Here is a 22,233-nt window from a genome sequence, read left to right as displayed (position 1 = left end):
CAATCACACGACGTGGGTACTTTCCCTAGAGTAAAATTTGGTCCGTGCGTTGGGATTTTTAAAAATTTACATAAAATTGGGATTGAACATTTAGCTAGAGAACTGTTTTTAAGACAATGTAGTGGTTATACCGATGGTAAGTTATTCGACAAAGGTACATGCGTTTGTTGTGAATAATTAAATCAAAATGGAATCGTTCGAATGGAATCCAGAATTCCAGACGGCCCTTTCCAATTTTCAATGGGATTCTGACCTAGCACCGGAAGAAAAGGAAAACGTGAATTTTGGAAATTGTGGCATTCTGTCTCAGGTAATTAGATAACTATTCGGTGCTAGTGAAGAGTCTTCCCCCCCCACATTATTTGCCAACCACTAACCCCTAACCACTAACTACTAACCCCTATAACCACTAACCCCCTAACCATCAACACCTAACCCCCTAACCAAGGGGTTAATGGTTAGCAAATAAGGTGGGGGGGGGGAGATTCTTCACTAGCACCAACTATTCATTTACAATAAATTTCTAGAAATAACATTCTGTCCAATTTTGTCTGTTTACTCCAACGTCCGGCGCCATTGCTAAGTGGTTAGCGCGCCTGCCTGTAACGCAGAGGTAGTGGGTTCAAGGCACGACGCTGCTACTATTGTGGGCGTATGTGTCCTTGGGCTTTATACACAATGCAAGCATACCATATCGAAAGCAATATTTCAGCAGAGCATTTTTTCAAGAAGTTTTTGCACAAATTATTTTTATTTTGGCAGTTATTTACGTTGAGTTTTTTGAACATTTATTTATTAATACTTAATACGGCCGTATACTGATTATCCACAACGTTTTACATAAAATTAACTCGCTAAAAATGAAGGATTTTGGGAAACTGAGGTCATTTTATCCAATAAGGCATTTATATAATACTGTAATTTTACTTATTTAAAATTTTACAGATTGGATGCGATTATGCGTCCATCATCATGGAGGTCATGACTGTTGAGGATCAAGTGGAGAAGAAAGCTCCTCCAAGGAATAATTCCATTCTTCCCCAACCACGTTCTTCATCACTAACTGTTGCGCAACATGCGCACTGCATTCGAAACATGGAGATGTTCCTTAGTAAAGTTTTACCCCCCAATCCTACTAAAAAACAGCGAATTATCCACAAGGATTTAAATGTAATGCTTACATCCTGATTTAGGTTTTTTTGTCAATTTGTAGACTGATTTATCTTTACACAAAAATAGTAATCAAATGCCTGACAGTTGTATAGCATTTTGACTTAGTTGTTAAAGTGTTTACATTGTAACCAAAGGATACCAGGTCCAATACTGGATGCTGCTACTCCCGGGCAGAATACTTTAAATTTGTTCTGCTTGCCCAGTGGTCACATTGAGCCTCCAAATTGCCAGTCATAAAGAAAAAACATACAAGAAAAAACATACAAAGTTACATGGATTGTAACTGTTTTTATTATTCGTATTTAAATAATCCAAAAGCATAATTGAAACATACAACATGTACTAATATACACATATAATAATAACAAAGCGTTTAGTTTTCAAATCCTTAAATTTTTACCCAACAGGCTTTGCACAAAAAATACATGGAAGAAAAAGTTGAATTCAGTGAATATGCCATGCAGAATGCAATGCATCAAATTGCTTTTTATAATTTTGTGAACATGCAAGTTAACAACTTTATACAAGTAAGAAGTTTTGTGGGTCGTCCAATATTATTGGGGCAAAACCATTTTATGTTACTACTTTTTATAATAATTTTTTACCTTTCAATATTTATGTTTTTTTGGAATAGTTTTTTATTGTTGAGTGACCCTACACAACCTCTGTGTGTCTGCCACTTGATATAAAGAAATTTATTCAAGGCAATTATTGTTACTGTTTTATTTCTTCTGTAATTAAAGCTAATGGTAGTATGAGCTTAATTTCATGTGACATTCAAACAGTATAGTTAGAAAAAATAAAAAAACACACTATTTTCTATTTTTCATAAAAGTTTATTTTTTGCAGCATCGGATTGCATTCAGTTTGCTTTCATTGAAAACTTACCTTCAACATTATGTTCACAATTCATCTTTCATGATATCTGTTATTCCATTTGTTAATGATCCACAACCTAAGTTTGAACAGTTGGCTGTTTCAACTGTAAGTTCGGACTTTTGATATTTATTTTTGATTCTAAGCTTAGTTTGTTAAGTATGATTATTATGTTGTTTCAATCTCATACGACCACTTAGCATATACAGTATTGGCCCTTTATTTTAATAAAGCTTTGTTTGGTCAAGCCTTAAATCAGTGGTTAGCAAGTATGTTACTCTGTTTCTATCTATCTCATATACTCTTTGGTTTTAAGGAGGGTTTTTCGAAGTTTTTACACATCTGGAGTGGCGTTGATAATATGCATTTTCATTTATAAATGTCAATATAGAAAAATTCATTGATTATTCAGTGAATGTAGTTTACTGACTGTTTGTTTCCACATACAACTTAAAACAGAATGAAAATTATTTTGCTGAAAAACCGGAGTGCCAAATAAAATATCCCAACAGTTCAAAAAGTTGTTTGTCGGTATAATTATTTCTTTCATTACAATCTCCATTAACTGCAACTTTTCTCAATGTTACCCAAATTATCCCTATAAGCTGAAAATAAAGACACTCAATTTATTAAACAAGTTTTTATACCTCTAAGGGTTCCACAGCACCAACCATAAAATTCCCCAAATGTCCGGTGAACATCCCTCACATGAATCATGATGAGAAAGATCATCAAGTGTGGAAGATAAGTGAAGACCCCAATGCTCAAAAGTAAGGTTTTCTATTTTCATAACCAACTCTGCTCAAAAGTAAGGTTTTATATTTTCACAACCAATCTAGACCTTTCTATTTAAATACGTAAGGACCTAGTGACCTACAGTGTAGCATGCCATGAAACCTGAGATTTAAGTGTTTTATTACCCCGACACCAAGGTCACAGGCTACAACCCATTTAGTGACCAATGGGTTAAAGGAATGTCTACTAGGTGTCTTGCTCAATTTCACATACGCCTATATATATCGGTATCACTGTTCCCATTGAACCGGCTATTTATCAGTTTAATGCAAATACCCAACCGGAATGTCATATTTAAACTAGGACACATGTAATATAGCAACTGTTGCCGGTCATGCAAGAATAAATTATTGCCATTTAACTTGTTCCATCAACAGGTTAGCATTAAAATGGCAAGCCAACGTTGTGTTATCTCTCAGCTCACTTCGTGTGCTTACTAATAATTTCAGTCCTTACAATGAGGAATGGGAGATGCCAATGGTAGTTAAAATGATTCAAGGTAATCGAAACCGGACATGTAGCAAACTTGTTTCTTCGCTTTTCTAATATTTACACTACAGTTCTACCACCCAACATAGGTGTCATTTTTCGTTTTTTTTTTTATTTTATAAAAATCTGTAGTGGCATTGCTATAATGCAGTTACACTCATAGTTGAAAATTATTGATCAATGTGGTGAATGCACCATACTTTGACACTGGTTGAGAACACATTTTAAGGTATAAATTGGCCGTAATTAAGATTCTAATATGTCATGTTTTTTCCATAAATTGTAATGATACACCAGGTACTGCTAACCTTAGTTTGTAAAAACTATATTTGTAAAAAAAAACTAGCACATAGTTTTAATGCACGTTATGTATGCTTTATTATATTTAACTTTGATATTTACTTCATTATATTGTTCACAGGAAGAAAAGTTGTTTTTATTGATAAAGCTTTCATTTCTAAAAGCTTAACAGCTCGTGAAAGAAACCACATATATTACAAGCATAATATCAAGAATTTTCTGAAAAGTAAAGGAGCAGGTATGAGTAATACCTAATACTTTTGATAATTTTGTTCTATGGCATACATGGTTAAATTATTATTATTCATTTCTCAGTAAATCCTCAAACACGAACTGCTGAAGAAGTACTTGTCAATACGAAACCTTTTGTTGGCGGGGAAGTACCTGATAATGGGGAAATCCCAGTTAGTAGGGAAAAACCTGTTCTTGGAAAAACACCGGATCTTGGGGAAACACCTGTTATTGAAAAAGCACCAGATCTTGGGGAAACACCTAAAGAAAAAAATAAAAGAAAACTAGAGATTCATTCTCCTATAAAGTAAGAACAAACCTACCTGTTTATTTTAGTAATCTAACTATGTAAAAGTATCTCACTGGAATGGTTGTTATACAAATTAAACTTAATTGGTTGTAAATAATTGAACATTGTTTTAACTTGTTTTCAAACATACACATCATTGCAATTTTAAATACCCACAATGAGAACTTAGGGCTAGAAAATTCAAATCTATTTTAATAACAAAGTAACGATGCCATTTAGATGAAATAAATAGCTCATATATTACAATTCGTTGGACTTAATATTTGTCTGCTACATATTTTGTAACCCCAGATCTTGCTGTATTTTATTACACAAGAATCGTCCAACTTTATGAGCACCAGATGAGATGAGTCGGATTCACAGAATTTATTACAGTGAATAAACAAGTTTATGAATGTTACTTATCTGTTTTGAGAATTTAGTGTATTTTGTTTTGTGTGCTTTTCTCAAGGACACACACACAATGGTGGTAACTTCAATCATTAAACCTTGAATCCATTTAAAACGCAAGCATTGTAACCCTAGCCGTGGCAAATGCCACTACTATAAATATAAATCATTTTAGATCACAACCTGAGACTAATGAAGATGAAGCCGAAGAAAATAATCAAAATTTCAACAACAGCAATAAACCATTAGAAAGTTCAAAGCTGGGAAACTTGAGTGGTTCGGACACTACGGAAGATTTAACGGATTCTATTCCATTAGCAAATGAGACAGAGTCCATAAAATCACCAGCTGCACATGCAAGCATAGTAAAGATTGAATATGTGGACCCAGAAGCTGACGCTACAAAGAATGATATAGGTAACTGTTTTTTTTCCTTTAACTAAGTAAATTTAAGAACATAATCTAAAATGTACCAGCGGTTGACGTAGAGGTGGTAAATGAAAAAATCTAAAAAAATATTTGTAAGGCGGTAAATTATTATAAAGAGGAATATTATAAGGTCTGTACTTGTTGCCAACTAAAATATAGTAATTTTTTGCTTAGAATTTTATGATCAGTGTTTGGTGTTTTTAACTACATAAAGCCTAAACCATGTAAATGTAAAATGCATAAACAGAATAAATTAGGAAATAAGTCAAGACATCCCTCTATATGCATAAGAACCTAAACTAGATCTTACTAAGAAATATAAAATCGCCATGCCAACTCTCTACCTGGCTGTTCTATTGTAACTAAACATTTAATTTATATGTTTGCAGTATTTTTATGTCCAACATACCATGTGCATAGGTGCCATTTTTTTTAGAATACAACGGAAGCAGAAATAGTTAGACGTGCATTCCTTTTTGGTCCAGTTATTTAGTGCCAATGTTTACTGGTTAATGCAGTTCAAAAATCAGTTATGCCTGCCTACCCTGCCACACCAGGTTTGGTGCCCATAAACATATGGCTAATTGAGCATAATCCACCATGTGTGTATGTATCCTCCATTGCTCTATGTATTCTTGACAACTTACCAAATAGATAAATTTGATTTACTTCTGCAACATATAAAATATTTATTTACTAAGATCTTTATTTCCAGCAGCATCTCCTCCAGAGTTTTCCGACGTTGACAGTGATGGATGCGGACTTACAATCGATGATGAAGATTATTTTGATCTTCCCATCCCACAGCTTGATGGAGCAAATGATAAGAAGAAAAAGAATCCGACCAGAAATTCCAGAAGGAACCGGAAGCAAGGAGTGGAAACCAAAGAAATACCAAAAGTCGAAAAGTCGCAACCAACTAAACTGAGTTTTTTGGTGAGTTATGGGACCAATATTGTATAGTAGAGTAGGGACAAATGGGACACCTATAGCACATTATATCCAAATATCCTGATTGTGTTAACAATGGTCTATTGGAGTCTATACGGTTTTATAATTCTTTGAATGTTATTTGTTTACTTACTAATTGGACGAGAAAATGGAATGAACGGGAAAATAGAAAAAGTGTCCCATCTTCCCCCACCACAGTATATTATTTTTTGTATCTTGTTTTTTTTTTTTTTATGCTGTAAAAGTGAGGTCCAACTGTATGATATGCCTGGGATCATCCCAGTGGGATGTACGCTGTTAGCCGATTACTATGTGTGGAGTGAACCATAATAATATTCAAATGTATATTTAAATCATTAATATTCATTTAGATAAAAAGATCTAGTAGACAACTAAAACAATACAATCTTCCCAAAACTTATGCACAAATTTTCTCCATAGTCAGCACCAGTTAACACGGATGTGTGGCAAAATACCTTCAGTCAATTCCAATCAAGTTCATCACAGAAAGCAGTTGTCACATCCAGTAAACCAACAAGGACATCTTGGGTTCAAAAACATTCAACAAATACAGATTCTGGTAAGAATTTATTTTCTTTTTGTAGTTCTTAATAAACCAAATACTTGTTTTAAATATAAAAATTACTGTATTTGTCTGTTCAATTACAGCAGCTAAGATTGAAAAAAATATTTAAAACAACAGTTGTTAAAACACACACAGGTAAAAACATATTTAATTGGAAGAAAAAAAGCGTGGTCGCTATACCTAGCAGACAAACAAGTTATTTATGTTTAATTATTATCAAGGTAAACGTCTAACTATTTTTTTCCATATTATCTCTATGTCTAATAAATATGTTTGTGTTTGTTTCTATTTTTATATTGCTGGACTGTCTTAGGTTTTACATTAGTCAGAATTAACCCAAATTTTTAAAGGATTTTTATTATTTACTTTAAGTATAAACTTTCTGTCATATATGTGGCATATTTATTTTTTTTTAAATCTTATGTCAAGGTTGGGTTGTTTCATCAATATATTTTTACCCAGCTGATAGTATAAACGTGTGTTTGGCATGCCTGGCACCGTAGCATAGTGGTTAGCGCGCCTGCCTGTAACCCAGAGGTAATGGGTTTAAGGCTCGACGCTGCTATCATTGTGGGCGTATGTGTCCTTGGGTATGACATTTGGCGGCAATTGCTCCAACCCAGTAGTCACTAATGGGTTGTCCAAATTATCAGCCATACATGAACAAAATCCAAAAAAAATAATCACCCACAAAGTAACATACATGGTAACTCGTAAGCTGGCACGAGGTGTTAAACCCGTGTGATAACGACTGTCGTTTTCCGGCTATGCGAGGGTAAAGTAAGTTACATTCATGTTTAATAAAATCAAATATCATGTTTTCTCTATGTATTTAGAAGAAGCAATGGTGACAGAGTCGTCTCAGATCAAAGATGAAGACTCGGATGATTGTCTTGTGATGGACACAGATGATGAAGATAATCCTCCTCTTTCAACCACAACTCATGCTGGGAGTGGACTCGGCCTCACTTACGGGATGTCAGAGTCTCCAATATTCGGATCAGGAATTCAAAAAGTCATCAAAGAATCGCCAGCAGCTTCTACTATCCTCGGCACATGTGTAGACACCAAAGAATCAACTTCTAAAATAAAAACTAGAAGGTCAAAATCTTCTGTGATGCCAAAACAGTCCAAAACAACTATTGCCAGATCTGGCAGGAAAAGTATGAGTCAGTCCGCACTAGAAACCTCTTCCAGTGATAGTGAGAATTTAGAAGCCAGCAATAGCTCAGAAGATAATGAACTGTTTACCATAACTTCTAGAAGTAAAACGAAGAAGAAACAATCTGAGATGACAAAATATACACTGAAAAATGAATCTTTAGTTTCATCCACTCCCAAAACTCCATCCACGAAGACAGCTCCCACATCCAAGATCTTGAAACCGAAACCTCCAGTAAAAAAGAAGACCCCCTGAGAAGGAATCTAGTGTCGATCTTCTTGGACAAATCCTTGGAATGCAGAAAGAAAGAAAGGAATCAATTGATGATAAATATGTTCACGACGTACCGACATCTGCACATTCACAAGAGCAAAGGTGAAATAAAATATAATACTGTGGGCTAAGATGGGATATTGTTAGCGCCTGCATCTCATATTCGTCTGGCGCCGTGGCGTAGTGGTTAGCGCGCCTGCCTGTAACCATTAGGTAATGGGTTCAGGGCTTGTCGCTGCTACCATTGTGGGCGTATGTGACCTTGGGCAAGACACTTAACGACAATTGTTCCAACCCAGTGGTTACTAATGGGGTGGCCAAGTTATCAGCCATAAATAAAAAAATGAAATAATCCCAAAAAAATAATCACCCACAAAGTAACATATGGCACGAGGTGTTAAACCCGTGTAATAACGACTGTCGTTTTCCGGCCACGCGAGGATAAAAAGTAAAGTAAGTAAGTTTAAAGTAATTTTTGATTGTATTATAAACAATTAACAATGCTTTTTTAGAACTAAATTTTATAATTCTTTAAATATTCTTTAAAGAATACACTTTAAAGAATATTTAAAGTGTACCAAAGTAAGTCTTTGTTTACTACAAAATGTCATGTTAAAAGAGTATGAAATATTATCTCATCTTACAAGGCCTTAATATATACGTGTTAAAAATGCCCAATTTATGATAATTTAGTTATGGCGTTGCACAGTTGATGGAGCATTCACATTGTAACCAAAGGAAAAAGATTTATTTGCCATTGTGGATGTTTGTTTCTTTGGGAAAATACCTAAAAATATTTGCTTAAACCTGGTGGCCACTAATTGGTTTTCTGAATTGCCGTTGAAAAATCAATCACCCACTCTGTTAAATACATGGTAGGCCTACCCCCCAGAAGTATGTAGGAGCTAGGAGGTATATAAAATAGAAAAATTGTGTTATAAATTCAAGGATAAATCTGAATCATTTAGTGCTTCATAGTTTTTGCCTTATTTTAATCTTTCAATTATTTTTAATCATTTTTTTTGAAAAATATTTTAAGATTGCCACCAGTTCAGTTTCTTGATAAAGAAGAACTTCAGACAAGATCAGACGGACAAGTTTGTTTCTACAGTTTGTGGTTGTTTGGTGACATCAGAGTTCTAATTCGTGGAACAATACATGGAAAGATGTCTGTTGGGCAGAACGTAAGTTAACTATATGTGTATTTGGTTTATCTTTGTCTGTGGTGTTACTTTTTGTATGGGCTGTATATAAATACAGTCTGGCACCATAGCACTATGATTGGATGGCTTGTTGCATAACTAACGAATACTAGGTCAAGGTTGATGTTGATGGTACAAACAGTGTGTAAGCATGTGTGTACTTGGGAAAGATAGCAAATGGTCACTGCTGTAATTCAGTAGTCATATAAAAAAACTACAAAATTCATAACTTTAGGGTATATGAAATAGAACACTTGTGTTATAACATAAATGAATGAAATTTATTTCGTCTTTTTGGTCACGATAACAAAAAAAATGAACGAAAGAGTTTAAAAAGCGAAAACATAGGTAGTAACGGTAAAACAACGGTTGTTACAACACGCTTATTGATAAAATATAAAGAAATAATGTTTTAGATAAAAGGCGTGACCGTTACACCTTAACATCTGTTGTTACCAGCACTGTATGGTGCTAAACATGTTGTGATCATTTATAATATGGGTGGTTTAAACATGGTTCACAGTTATCTTAGCACTCAAAAAACAGGTTATAAACACAGGATAAAATCATCTGTTTTTTTATGAATTACATCTTCTACTGCATACCTACATATACCATTCAATTATTTAGTAGTAATTTTTACATCATATATTTCAATTTTCAGAAATCCTTATATGAGAGTAATGTTGTGATTCGTAGCAAGTTAGAATATCAACCTGAACTTGGATATGAACAACTCACACTGAGTGATGTTTCAACTGAGTGGATACATCTCATGTTTCGTCCCAAACCAACCTCAATATTAAGATGTAAGGCTGTTATATATTCTATTTTTATGTTAAAGGAAACAGTGTTAATTTTAATTTGGTAAATATGATATCTAGCTGTGTTATCATCACAAATATTTTCATCAGGTCGCATTGCTCCATCTACTGATAAGATTATGTGTTGTGATGTTCTCGCATTGCTCCATCTACTGATAAGATTATGTGTTGTGATGTTCTGACTGATCTCAAAGACTTAGCACCTGCATACAATGTCACAGGGTTCAAGTTAGTGTTTTTGTCCAATTATTTCATGTTAATACAATGAATAAACGTAACTTACTTTATTCCTGGTGGCCGGAAAATATTACTTAAGTTACAAAAAAAATATTACTAAAATTTTACCCCTTTTGGTGGATTTAAATACTGATCAACTTTTTTAAAATAACTGACCAAAATTACTTTTCAACCAAACTATTGCCACTCATTTAAAATAAGCAGCACCTTCAGACTATTGACATGCAATACCTTTAATTAAAACTTGATTAATTCACAGTGAGAAGTTGGCAGTCAAACTGTTAAATGTTCTGTTCCAAAAACTCTCCTCTACAAGTTTCAACCCTGGAACTTTCCTTATTTGCCACAAAGCTGGATCCAGAGAAATCATTACAAGAACTGGAATGTCAAATCTAAATGACAGAATGTAGATATTGAGTTCATGTACAGTGGGCGGGAAATATGGGACACTATTTTATTCTTTTTTTCTGATCCCATTTGGTCGTAAAAACAAAGAACATTTAAGGAATTATAAAACCGTATCCTCATGACTCCTATAGACCATTTTAATTGTTTGAAACACGTTTAGGATATTAGGTGTTAAAGGTGTCCCATCTTACCCCACTGTACTATATTTCTGTTGTAATTAGCAATGGGTGTTATGTTATATTTATGAAACAACAAAGGTTTTAATTGGGTGGCATTACAGGCCTTCAGTGGTTATTTTTTAGCACCAAGTTTTTCAATTGTTTTTACTTATACCATTTTTAGAAAGCTTTAGAAACAATAGTTGCATTATTTTCTGTATTTTAATGTACTTAGTCTTGTGGGTTAATCAATATTTAGAAAACCTGTAAGCCAGCAGTCATTTGTTTTTATGCTTTACCAGGGTTCTGTACGACTTACAAAAGGAATATGGAAACCCTGGCCGTTTTGTGGCTTGTACAGTGAACAATATACCATATGTGTCTCTCGACCTAATGAAGCAGCTTCCTTGGCAAGAGAAAGCAAACCATCTTCCTGGGACTTTTGATTGTGCAGGGCGAGAGAATGGGGGCGAAAAAGTCAGTCCTTCTACCAAGAAAAAAAAGAAAAAGGCGAAAAAGGCAAAGAAATTACACGACATGGCCGTCGGGCGAATTGATCGCTAGCTTTAGTTTGTTGTCTATCTTAACGTAAACTGCGTTTCCTTCTCGCAATTATCGCCAGCGGCATCCTTCTCTATAGACGTTCGTCACGATCGCCATTTTGCCCTGCGCTTCGATCACGTATACACAGTAAAGAGACGCCATCTAAAATCTGAATTACTGCAATGTGTCACACGTCATTATTATCTACACAACACACGTAATTTCTAATACACCCACAACTCCCCCAGAGAAACGTTAGATTACAGTCATGTTTTCATACATTTGAACCGTTGGATACAAAAATAAAGTCAAAATTATCACTTACGTTGCTTAACACAATAAAGCACAATAGCATCGATACATCTTTTGTCCTTACTCATGAATAAATAATTTCATTGTACTTGTAAAAAAGCAATATCTTTTTGTTATAAAATTTCATTTTGTTGAAACTCATCCATAAATTAGCTGCTATATAGCACCCGTTATGTTGCATCTTTAAAAATGATTATCTTATATTTGCTAGTTGTGATTGCAGCGTTTACGCACTTCACGATTTCTGACGATCTTTGCCGTAATGAGGGTAAGTCGAAATTTACGTTTGTATTTTGCTTTGAAGGTATAATTAATGGAAACAATGTGTTTGTAAACCGCATTGAAGCGTAAAAGCATTTATGCCGATTTTCGATATTACCCATGGCTGATCCGCGTTATTTTTAATCTGACCGATTTTAGATGTGTACCAAGTTACGTCATTCGGGGTTAGAAACAAGCGATGGGTATTTCAGGAAACTGATATAATGGAAACAACCAACGCTATTGGTAAGTTAGAATTCTAAAGTAATATAGTATGGTGGGAGAAGATGGGACACATTTTCGTTCTGTTATCTCTTCCCGTTTGGTAGTAAACAAAGAACATTTAAAAAATTAAAAAACCGTATCCTCACAACTTCCGTAGACCATTGTTAAATGTTTAATGATCTATCAGGAATTTTGGATATCATGAGCTAAAGGTGTCCCATCTTCCCCCACCCTTTTATGTTAATATTGTTGAAATACAATTAGTGTACAAGATTATATTAGTTGTTGTGTTAGAATATTTACGTATAGAACACATGTTTATAACAAAGTGAATATAATTTTCAGCCTCTGATTTCCACCTAACATCTTGCCCGTATCTTGAGCGCCACCCTGAATATATTGGTATGTTCGCTCTCCGATACATGCCCGACTACTGGTGGACAGGAGATATAACAGAGGAATATGTTTGCGGGTCAACTACCACACCACCACGTTTGCTGTTGGGACGGTTTAACCTACAAAACTCTGAAACGTTCTATTCTGGTGACACAAATGTTCCTAAAAACGGCTCGTGCTGTTTTTACATTCGAGAGCATAAATGGTTTCCAAATACCGTTTCATTCGAATATGACAACATGTTCGTTAAAAGGTGAAACATTTTCATTTAAAGTTGCGGCTTACGGTATATAGTTTTGTTTTGGGCTTGACACATGAGTGACATGACACAGCCGTGGTTAGAGTGCTTTTATCGTAATGGTGCTATAACCATCGATTTGCAACGCGAGAATAATTAAATGACATTCTTTCAGTATTGGAGACGGCAAGCTATCAGTGGGTGAAGTATTGACGCACGAAGATAAAAACGCAAGTTCATTTATTTTGTCATCTTCCCACATCGATACACAACTACACGGTAAATGCTGTTTTTTTTTCAGAGCTAGTTTTTTTAATGGGTATTTTAACCAAAAATATTTGTGTAGCGTATGTTTTTTTTAAGCAGGCAGTAACAAAAATGACAAGCAAGTGTATTAGTGGCCGATTATTAAAGCACAAATAGGGATGACCAACTATTAAATTGGAGTGCATTTATTTCGCATTGTAGTTTTTTTGGACGAGCAAAAAAATCTATATTGAATGCTACAGAACATTTTAAAACTTAAAACCACGAAAGAAATGAGCGGAAAATATAGATGAAAAGGAAGAACTAACATACAGTGGGGTGGGGAAAGATGGGACAACTGTTATTCTAATTTTCGTCCCATTAACTAGTAAACAAAGAACATTCAAATAAGTATTAAACGGAAATCTCACGACTTCCATAGACCGTTAATTGTTTAAAACACGAGCACGATATTTAGATATTATGTGCTAAAGGTGTCCGACCTCCCCTCATCCTAATATATATATCATATGTTTACATTTTGTAATTAAGAATGCTTTATAGATTGGACCAGATTCGGAACATCACACATTCGTCTCATTTCCGTGTCCTCCGGATCAGCGAGTCAAACAGAATCATCAATGTCCTCTGCCGTATCCGCGTGTTCTTCACACTCAGATACCGAACTATTCCTTCCAGCGAACTCCATGGAAAACACCGGCGTGTTGGAGTTTTTGAAGCAGGCGAAAGGTTTGGTTTTTAGTTTTATACCAGAGGCTCTTAAACTGTGGGTCAACAGTGGAAAATACATTTTCAACAACAGGTTCATCTTATACAATGAGATTATAATTTAAAGGAAATCGTGAACCACGATCCACTATTCAGTTTTGAGTAGCGGACGAAACAAGTTAGGAACCACCCATCTGTCCACTTCACCGTGTAAAGTTTACAACTCATGTACCCTTACCCTGGTATACATTTAATTTAAACTAAAAGCTTTAACTACTTTCCAAATAAAATGCCTACAGATAAGTTTTAAATAGGCCGTATGTATATTCGTTATCGTTTATCCTTATTCAACAACCATATGTCAAGCAGTTCCTCACATTTGGCTTGGTATAAAAACAACGTCATCGGTTTGGACTTCGGCGGTGACGCAACCACTTCAATACACCCACCAATCACTACCGCCCGTACCAACCTCAGGACTGACTTGTGTTGTTCTATTTACTAATACTTCTCAATGGACGCCTGTGTCATGCGCTACAAAGTCGGCAATACTATGCCGTACTTCTGGTTCGTAATTATCAATTTTTATTGTTTTCCAATTTAGTTTACTTAGATTCACGGTAACATGTTTATTTGTACGTGTATTCATTTCTTCATTTATTCATTTGTGTTTACAATTTCTGATCAATTTAACGTTTTTTTATGTAATGTTTCAATGTATATTACTGTAATATAAGACAAATACCGCTAACACATACTCTATATTTCCTAACCGTGTTTACGACAATTTACAAAGTTTATAAAGTGTGTTCTATTTTAGAACCTTTGTCTTTTGGGATCGGTTTGAAACATTCTCTATTTGGCTTATCACTGTCCCACACCAAGAGTCAACGTCCATCGTTTTACGTCACCAACCACGTGACCGACGACAATGACGAGCAACTAATGGTGGAAGTTGTCGTGAGTTATTCGGCCGTTGCTCCCCGACCAGCGTTCGCCCCAACTCATAATTATAGGGTGGATATCTACTTGACAAAAGGCAACAATAGCGTCTCCGTAAGTAATTGCGACATATAGTAAAATAACGTTCAATATTTGACAGTTACTCCTCTACTAATCTTTAAAACTCGGCGGAATATTGCTTCAGTACAGAACTAATTATTTATTTATTTTATAAAACAGTATATACATTTTAAATCGGTCGGTCCTATGTTAATATAAAAAAAACACTGTTTTGAAAAAACAAATTATAAATTATTTTATGGAGCAAACACAGTTGAATGAATGTAACTTACTTTATCCTCGCGTGGACGGAAAACGACAGTCGTTATCACACGGGTTTAACACCTCGTGCCAGCTTACAAGTTACCATGTATGTTACTTTGTGGGTGATTATTTTTTGGGGAATTTTTTTAATTTTTTTATGTATGACTGGTAATTTGTATAAGCCATTAATGACCACTGGGTTGGAGCAATTGCCGTTAAGTGTCTTGCCCAAGGACACATACGCCCACAATGGTAGCAGCGACGAGCCTTGTACCCATTACCTATGGGTTACAGACAGGCGCGATAACCACTATGCCACGGCGCCGGTTATATCACATATAGTAGTGTGGGGAAGATAGAACACTTTTTCCTTAGTTTTTTTCGTCCAATTTGATACTAAAAAAAAACAATCAGAGAATTAAAAAAAATGTGTGCTCACAACTTTCATAGACCGTTGTTAATTGTTTAAATCACAATCACAATATTTGGTTCCTATGTGCTAAAGGTGTCCCATCTTTTCCCACTCTACTATATTTAGTTTTGCTTGTTTTTTAATATATATAATTATATACCTAGAAGTACAAACAGTGTCGTTTGCGTTCTATCTGTGATAATTTTGGTATAACATGGTTTGTGTATCTGTTCCAGCTTACCAGCATGGCTGTTACCCCGAAATGTGGTTTCGGTAGAAAGGACGAACGATTGACCCGGCATCTTGTTAACGTTCCACAGTTGTTGGAAGCTAATACTTGGTTATGTGGCCAGGATGTCAACATGCAAGCTAAACTTGTCACGACCAGCATAAACCAGTTTACTGTGAGTGTTGACTACGCAGTCATCGGTTGTGTCTAAGAACGCTTAACCGGAATTGCTTTAACGAATTGTCCGTATTAGGTTTATCTATTAGGACAATAAAGAAAATACTTCCTAATAAACAACAATTCGTAATTCTAAATTTAAATACACGGGGTGAATAAAATGGGGTTGCCACGGCACATCAATTAGTAAATGAATAAACAATCGAATGAATGTTTTTTATATTTCCTTCGTGGCGGATCAACGACAGTTGTTAGGCTATACCACAGGTATTCTGTTGCTGACAATCCGGATAACCTATGACACATAAGCTACCATTGAATTGAAACAATTGTTGGTAAGTGTTTGGAACACGCACGAAATTGTGCGGTACCAAATAAAGTAACTTTTAGGGGAATTACCATTCGGTTAAACCTAGCATGCCTAAAATGTTGCAAAACATGTTTTTCCAGCTCAGTTTTCCCGGACCATCAACGGTAAAGTTAAATCGTATCAGGACTAAAAGATCAAAAGAATGGACAATGTGTATTCATATTAAACTAACAGACGTGACGCATCACACCGAGATCCTAAGAGACCAATACGAATTTCTCTATCTACAGACATACCTGCATTCGAACACAAAAGTAAGTAGAAAGTATCGTTTGGTATGCAGTAGGGTGGGGAAAGATGTGACACACGTTCATTCCACTTTCTCGTCCCATTTGGTAATAAACTAAGAACATTCAAAGAATTGTAAAGCCGTATTCTCACGACTCCCATAGACAGTTGTTTATTGTTTAAAACACATCAGGATACTTGGATTTTATGTGCTAAAAGTGGCCCATCTTATCCCACAGTAGTATACAACAATCTGATTTGTAACTTTAAATTCAACTATCAAAGGTAAAAAAAATATAATTAAACTGGACTGTCTCAATCAATTAAAATGTTGTTAATCTAACACATAATTTACTTATTCCAGGTTTACATCAAATTCCTAATAGCTGGTATCAACTTAAAAGGGCACGAGAATTACTACTCAGATATATACAGCCTTCTTAATTTAAAACAGTGGTACAGAATATGTTTGGTACGTGAGAGCAATACTATTCACACCTATGTAGACGGTAAAAGGGACACAGACAGTCATGCTAAGGACACATATGCCAATAACCTTTTCTGGCCAGGTCAGTATCATCACGATGAATTTATTAGTGAATCATAAATTTTTATTTATTAATTTTTTTTTTAAATTTTTAAGGAATTTTCTTTTTAATTTTTAAGTATATAATTATTAGGGCTTCATTTCAGATGGCGATTTTGTATCCATCCTCTCCCCGACATCGGACACATGGCAGCTTGCTGAGTTAAAAGTTTGGTCTGTTGCTCTCGAAGTCGCCGAAATACAGTTAATGACATCATCATGCACGTCGACAGGACTTCGACCTCCCGACGTCATCTCATGGAACTTACATTATGTTGAGAACCATCTTGACTTGATAAATTCTCAGCAATTAAAAATAGAATCTCCGTGTGAAGGGACTTTACCACAATATCAACTCGCTAGCTCAGAAATTCAACTCACAGCATTTTGTAATAAAGGTAAGAATATGAATAGATAAGGACTATGTGGACCAATATTTGGTTTTGCCTTGGTATAAGCTGCAGAAATTGTAGTCCCAATGCTTTTTTGTGGGCAACTACAATCCTTGTGGCACAGATATTTTCTGTTTCTGTTTCATATCCCTCAAAGAACTATGCAGCATTTATTATGAATGAATGAAAGTAACTTACTTTATCCTCCGATGGCTGGAAAACAACAGTTGTTATAACACAGGTGTTCATACACCTCGTGCCAGCTTAGGAGTTACCAAGTATGTTACTTTGTGGGTTGTTATTTTTTGTGGATTTTGTGAAAGGACACTTTAGCCCACAATCATAGCAACGACAAGCCTTGAACCCAGGACCTCTGGGTTTGAGGCAGGGGTGCTAACCAACTGTCCTGACGCACGCTTTTATTAGATACCTTCAATGTAGTTTAAACTTGTAGTAGCTAACCAATGCTGATATTTCAGATTACGTTCAGCTCACTGATTGGTCCATCAAATTTCCCAAGCTAACTACGACTGGTCAGAACCGGATCTGGACAAACGTTCACACCTCTATTTATATCACGGGATCAATCACTAACTTATATAATGCAGATTTTATTACACTGGAAAGTGCAATACAAGTGGAGGTAAATATAGATGTAGTAGGATGGGGTAAGATGGTTCATGTTTTTATCCTCTATTATCTTTCCATTTGGTAGTAAACAAGGAATATTTACAGAATTATATACAATATAACTAAATTCTGAAAACCTAAAAATCACGTTGTTATTTGATAAAAACACAATTACAAAATATCAGATGTTTTATGTGCACAATATCCCTATTACCTCACAGTACTATATGATATAAATACATTTAAAAAAAAAACAGTTTTTATTATGTGACCCGAATAAATAGTATTGATTATAAATATTTTAAGAAAAGTCTTCAAAGTTATTCTTCTGGTAATTCCTCATTCAGGCTTATCTCTCAGTAAGTGCAACTCCAACCACATCGACCCAAATGATGGAAGACATTGTCACCAATTCATACGAGTTACCTAAATATGCTCGTCTGAAGAATCTTAAAAGAGGGGAAAGCATATTTATGGATGACATCATCGTAGTAATTGATGGCGGAAAAATATCTTCTATTAAGGTTACGCCTTTGCCAATATAGTCTTACTCTCACCAGTGTAAAACAATGTATTTTAAATGGTAATATATATTTAACAAAAGTATAAGCCCTACATACTATTAAATCCTGAATGAATGTAACTTACTTTATTCTGGCGCGGCCGGAATGCGGCAATCATTATAACACAGGTGTTTATACACCTCGTGCCAGCTTACAAGTTACCATGTATGTTACTTAGTGGGTGATTTTTTTTATATAATTTGAACAACCTATTACTATTAGTGAACACTGGGTTGGAGCAATTGCCGTTAAGTGTCTTGCCCAAGGCACATACGCCCACAATGGTGAAAAAAACAATAACTTACAAGATGCGTACATGTTAACGATATGAATGAAATAAGATAGCTGCATAACATACCGGGTTACATACATATCTTACATTTAACTACTACATGCTAAGTTTTATCTTGTACAGGATACAAATTCTGATTTCATAAAGTACAGCTGCAGTTCTTTACAGCTTAACCTTTTGTTTACAGACTCGAACTGAAGGAGATTTATATTTACATATTGCCTTCATGCCATTGGATGCACGTATACATGAAACAGTTACGCCTCAGTGGATTAGCCAATCAACAAACAGCATGCTGCAAGAACTAACAACCACAAGTATAAAAACTTTTCTAAATTCTGTAATTGAACAATTAGTTTAACTATTCCTCTATTCTGTCCAGACCAACAAGACGTGAGAGTCGAATACTTTTCCGTATCACCAGTAGTTGGAGCTACAGCGCACATTACAGCACACATCTCTGCACAGTCTTCACCACAAGGAGAACTTGGAGTGTATTCATACGCGTAAGTCCAAAATCTGCAATCACAGTACAATCAAACTTATGGAATAATACCCAAAATGTGGTTTAACAAGGACCTTATTCACATAGAATAGAACATTACCATATATTAAAATGAGCAGGCCGATCAACTTATTTATTATTTGTTTTCTACTTTAGGACAAAATTATGGTTTTCCACTTCACCCCTGATTGAAGATGGCGTTTTCTCCGGGTTTCTTCCATCTGTTGGTAATACGGTTGCTAATGGAAGCACGATTCGTCACGTTGTTCCCGGCACTTACTCTATTCCTGTTATTACCAACACTGCTTTATGTGGACCCATATACGCTATTCTAGAGGTATTTTTACTAATTTATTGGAAGTTATACTGTGGTACTCATGCATACAAGACATATATATTTTGTTTTTACCACATAATATTTGCGAATATATAATGTGTCTTATTGACCACTAACACAACATGTTAACACAAAATTTGTTCTGTATTATATGAATCAGTGTAAGTAATCAAACTTTTCTTATCCATGAACAAATCACCCAAAACTGCATAAAAAAGCAGTTTCCTTTATTATTTTTATTTTATGAATATTAAATAATGCAACTAATTTATCAACCAAGGCGAAAATGGTTGATGATCTTCAAGAGATTGACACAAACAACAACCATCTGGCACAGAAGATCATTAGAAGTTGTCAGAACGGTAATATTGTTGTTTATAAATAAATCTTTTTCATTTCCCCTTTATTAACGGGTCAATACCAAACTAGACTTAAGCTACGTTTAAGTTTAGTTAAAAAATTTTTGGCATAAAGTGACCCATTTTCTATTCTAGACATCTTCGCCATTTCAAACTTCATCCATCTTTCTCCTGGACCCATATACACCGGACTTCCCTTCAACATAACAGCCAGCTTCATTATATCATGCACAATCTACCCATACTGTGATGTTCCCCTTGCCCTTGAGAGCGACAATACAAACTTTAATCGTAAGTTATTTTGCTTTTCCCAAAAAAGGTACAACTGAGGACGTATGTCATTTTAAGCAAGACACCTAATTTCAATGCTCTGACCTAGCTGTTCTTTATAAATCCTTCTTTTTACGTTGAATAATAATCCGACATAATAATCACTCACAGGGAAATCCTGATTATTATGTTTGACTTTTCTCAGCCATGGGGCAAAAATAATTTACACTCAGTCGTTCATTTCATTTGATTTGAACGACTTGGATCTAGTGGTTGTTTATTTTTTTTCTATTTAAAATAATGCATTTGTATAATAGCTTGTTGTAATTACAGTTCAATTCGACTTAAAAGTTTCAAAAAAGTTTGCAACCATGGAAACTACTTTACACGAAGTCACCGTCCTGCCAGGCTTGGGGTAACTTAATAATTTTTATTTGCTAATTAGTTTTTTTTTATTTTGTGTAACATTATATGTGCAAAATTAAAACAGTTAAGCATGTTTTTTTACCCCGATAACTGGTGGTGAATTTTGTTTTTCACCATAACAGTAACAATCATACATTGGTTAGCAATAAAGGAAATGTGTTTATTTTTATACCCATTAGTTTCTAGCCTACTTTGTGTTTTACTGCATTTTATTTAAAAATTATATCTGTCTCACAGTGAGACCTTTGGTTCATTAATAGAGGAAAACAGCAAGCAAATGTACGTTAGGATGCTCGGCACATTTTCTCTAGAACAGACATGTCAGTCAGACAGTGCGGAATTATTCGTAAGTTTTTTACTTTGTGTAAAATAACTTTATATTGTTTATTGATTAAAGTTACAACTTATTATCAGTTGAAAGTGGAACCAGGCAAAGCTTTGTCTCATCTGAGTGAATCGGTGAAAGATAACAACCAACTGTCCATTCCCCTCACCAAGATTTTGTGTGCATTAAGTAAGTTGGAAACATAACTTGTTGGTTTAAAACTTTTTATAATCAACATGTAACCTCTTGTATAATTAAATGTTGTCATCAGTGAAGCGGCCGGGATGTTAAACCAATTAGTTGTACCTATGTTTTAAACTATAAACATGTTTAACCAACTGTCATTTTGTCACTATATCTCTTCATGTATGCACTTGCATTTATCACATACAAATAGGTACCAATTGTTTCAGTCACTCAATTGTAAACCATATACAAATTTTCAAAGGCCATTCCAGTAATTTCAAAAAAAGCTTTAAATTCTACTGATAACGATTTAATGTCTTTTACAGGTGAAGTAAAAGTCTCAGTTTTAAGTTTTCACGTTTCATGCATGGATTGGTCACCTCAAGTTCAATGCCCGATCAAGTTATCAGTGAAGTTCGTCTCCAACGATCCATTACAGTTTTCCCAATACCGTTTTCAGCCATTATCACGAATGTCGCCGAAAATATTTCTCACTAAGCGAGTGAACTCTTTGGCTTTATCTAAGTGAGTGCATCTATTTGTTTAAAAACATGGGCAAATTTAATGATATGTGACATATTCTACTTATTCTTTTAAAACTGTCTGTTTATCCCACAACATGCCTTATGTAAATATTTTTTCTTGCAGTGATCTTGTATTTTTGTCATATTCTCCATCTTCTGGGGTGAAATTGACAGAAAAGGCCGTTGTTCAGTCAGGAGGTTTATCCTCGTGGGAAGTCTTGATGGAAGATGGAGTCGGAGTAACCTTAGATGATGTTGCCGCTCTTCGTTTTTGTGGCTCAGAAGTTGAGGCTTGCTCTTGGGTTGGAGACACAGCAGGGCAGTTGTCGAATCTCACAGAAATCGCAGACGATGGACCCATACAGTATGGATCATAATAATTTTGCTGAATATTTAACAACAACATTTCACT

General features: G+C 35.0%; 3 protein-coding genes and 1 long non-coding RNA gene across 5 annotated transcripts in view; 3 read left to right on the top strand and 1 right to left on the bottom strand.

The window, feature by feature from the left end:
- The first annotated feature begins 20 nt into the window (after nt 1-20).
- On the top strand, nt 21-9,144 carry LOC149732144 (uncharacterized). 2 transcript variants are annotated; one of them, XM_089882227.1, is made up of 13 exons: nt 21-310; nt 946-1,170; nt 1,581-1,700; nt 2,023-2,157; nt 2,704-2,819; nt 3,222-3,343; nt 3,755-3,871; nt 3,949-4,171; nt 4,740-4,981; nt 5,712-5,929; nt 6,386-6,524; nt 7,367-8,067; nt 9,005-9,144. In XM_089882227.1, exons 1-12 carry the CDS (start codon nt 188-190, stop codon nt 7,945-7,947), a joined length of 2,361 nt encoding a protein of 786 aa, XP_089738353.1. In that variant the 5' UTR covers nt 21-187; the 3' UTR covers nt 7,948-8,067; nt 9,005-9,144. The 2 variants fall into 2 exon arrangements, with proteins under 2 accessions (XP_089738353.1, XP_089738352.1); XM_089882226.1 differs by having other exon boundaries at nt 5,709-5,929.
- Nucleotides 9,145-10,133: 989 nt separating this feature from the next.
- LOC149732143 (uncharacterized) lies at nt 10,134-11,697 on the top strand. Its single transcript, XM_089882266.1, has 3 exons — nt 10,134-10,219; nt 10,488-10,634; nt 11,097-11,697. The coding sequence occupies exons 1-3, from the start codon at nt 10,155-10,157 to the stop codon at nt 11,356-11,358; spliced, it is 474 nt and encodes a 157-aa protein (XP_089738392.1). The 5' UTR covers nt 10,134-10,154; the 3' UTR covers nt 11,359-11,697.
- Nucleotides 11,698-11,780: 83 nt separating this feature from the next.
- The window catches only part of LOC149732141 (uncharacterized), a 52,259-nt gene continuing 41,806 nt past the window's right edge, over nt 11,781-22,233 (top strand). The window contains exons 1-23 of the mRNA XM_089882206.1: nt 11,781-11,917; nt 12,070-12,156; nt 12,481-12,784; nt 12,945-13,048; nt 13,580-13,765; nt 14,114-14,311; nt 14,565-14,800; nt 15,659-15,826; nt 16,279-16,452; nt 16,791-16,995; nt 17,120-17,410; nt 17,884-18,047; nt 18,382-18,558; nt 19,077-19,206; nt 19,272-19,395; nt 19,551-19,731; nt 20,012-20,093; nt 20,226-20,381; nt 20,694-20,775; nt 21,024-21,132; nt 21,201-21,300; nt 21,624-21,822; nt 21,946-22,185. Coding sequence (XP_089738332.1) covers nt 11,839-11,917; nt 12,070-12,156; nt 12,481-12,784; nt 12,945-13,048; nt 13,580-13,765; nt 14,114-14,311; nt 14,565-14,800; nt 15,659-15,826; nt 16,279-16,452; nt 16,791-16,995; nt 17,120-17,410; nt 17,884-18,047; nt 18,382-18,558; nt 19,077-19,206; nt 19,272-19,395; nt 19,551-19,731; nt 20,012-20,093; nt 20,226-20,381; nt 20,694-20,775; nt 21,024-21,132; nt 21,201-21,300; nt 21,624-21,822; nt 21,946-22,185 — 3,776 coding nt within the window. The 5' untranslated portion in view covers nt 11,781-11,838. The remainder of the gene's footprint in view (nt 11,918-12,069; nt 12,157-12,480; nt 12,785-12,944; nt 13,049-13,579; nt 13,766-14,113; nt 14,312-14,564; nt 14,801-15,658; nt 15,827-16,278; nt 16,453-16,790; nt 16,996-17,119; nt 17,411-17,883; nt 18,048-18,381; nt 18,559-19,076; nt 19,207-19,271; nt 19,396-19,550; nt 19,732-20,011; nt 20,094-20,225; nt 20,382-20,693; nt 20,776-21,023; nt 21,133-21,200; nt 21,301-21,623; nt 21,823-21,945; nt 22,186-22,233) is intronic.
- On the bottom strand, nt 13,671-16,853 carry LOC149732142 (uncharacterized). Its single transcript, XR_016385494.1, has 3 exons — nt 16,435-16,853; nt 14,122-16,123; nt 13,671-13,800 (listed from the first exon to the last, which is right to left on the bottom strand). It is a non-coding gene; the product is annotated as an uncharacterized LOC149732142 (long non-coding RNA).

Source organism: Ciona robusta, chromosome 8 (assembly GCF_009617815.1).
Source record: "Ciona robusta chromosome 8, ASM961781v2".
Taxonomy (NCBI): domain Eukaryota; kingdom Metazoa; phylum Chordata; class Ascidiacea; order Phlebobranchia; family Cionidae; genus Ciona; species Ciona robusta.
This window is presented reverse-complemented; position numbering and strand designations above follow the sequence as displayed.

Excerpts from the sequence above, each read along its gene's own strand:
- LOC149732144 (XM_089882226.1), top strand. The coding sequence starts at position 188 with ATGGAATCGTTCGAATGGAATCCAGAATTCCAGACGGCCCTTTCCAAT. Across the intron at positions 4,172-4,739 it reads GAGATTCATTCTCCTATAAA|ATCACAACCTGAGACTAATG; the intron begins GTAAGAACAAAC and ends AAATCATTTTAG. Across the intron at positions 6,525-7,366 it reads TTCAACAAATACAGATTCTG|AAGAAGCAATGGTGACAGAG; the intron begins GTAAGAATTTAT and ends CTATGTATTTAG.
- LOC149732143 (XM_089882266.1), top strand. The coding sequence starts at position 10,155 with ATGTGTTGTGATGTTCTGACTGATCTCAAAGACTTAGCACCTGCATAC. Across the intron at positions 10,220-10,487 it reads TACAATGTCACAGGGTTCAA|TGAGAAGTTGGCAGTCAAAC; the intron begins GTTAGTGTTTTT and ends ATTAATTCACAG. Across the intron at positions 10,635-11,096 it reads TCAAATCTAAATGACAGAAT|GGTTCTGTACGACTTACAAA; the intron begins GTAGATATTGAG and ends ATGCTTTACCAG.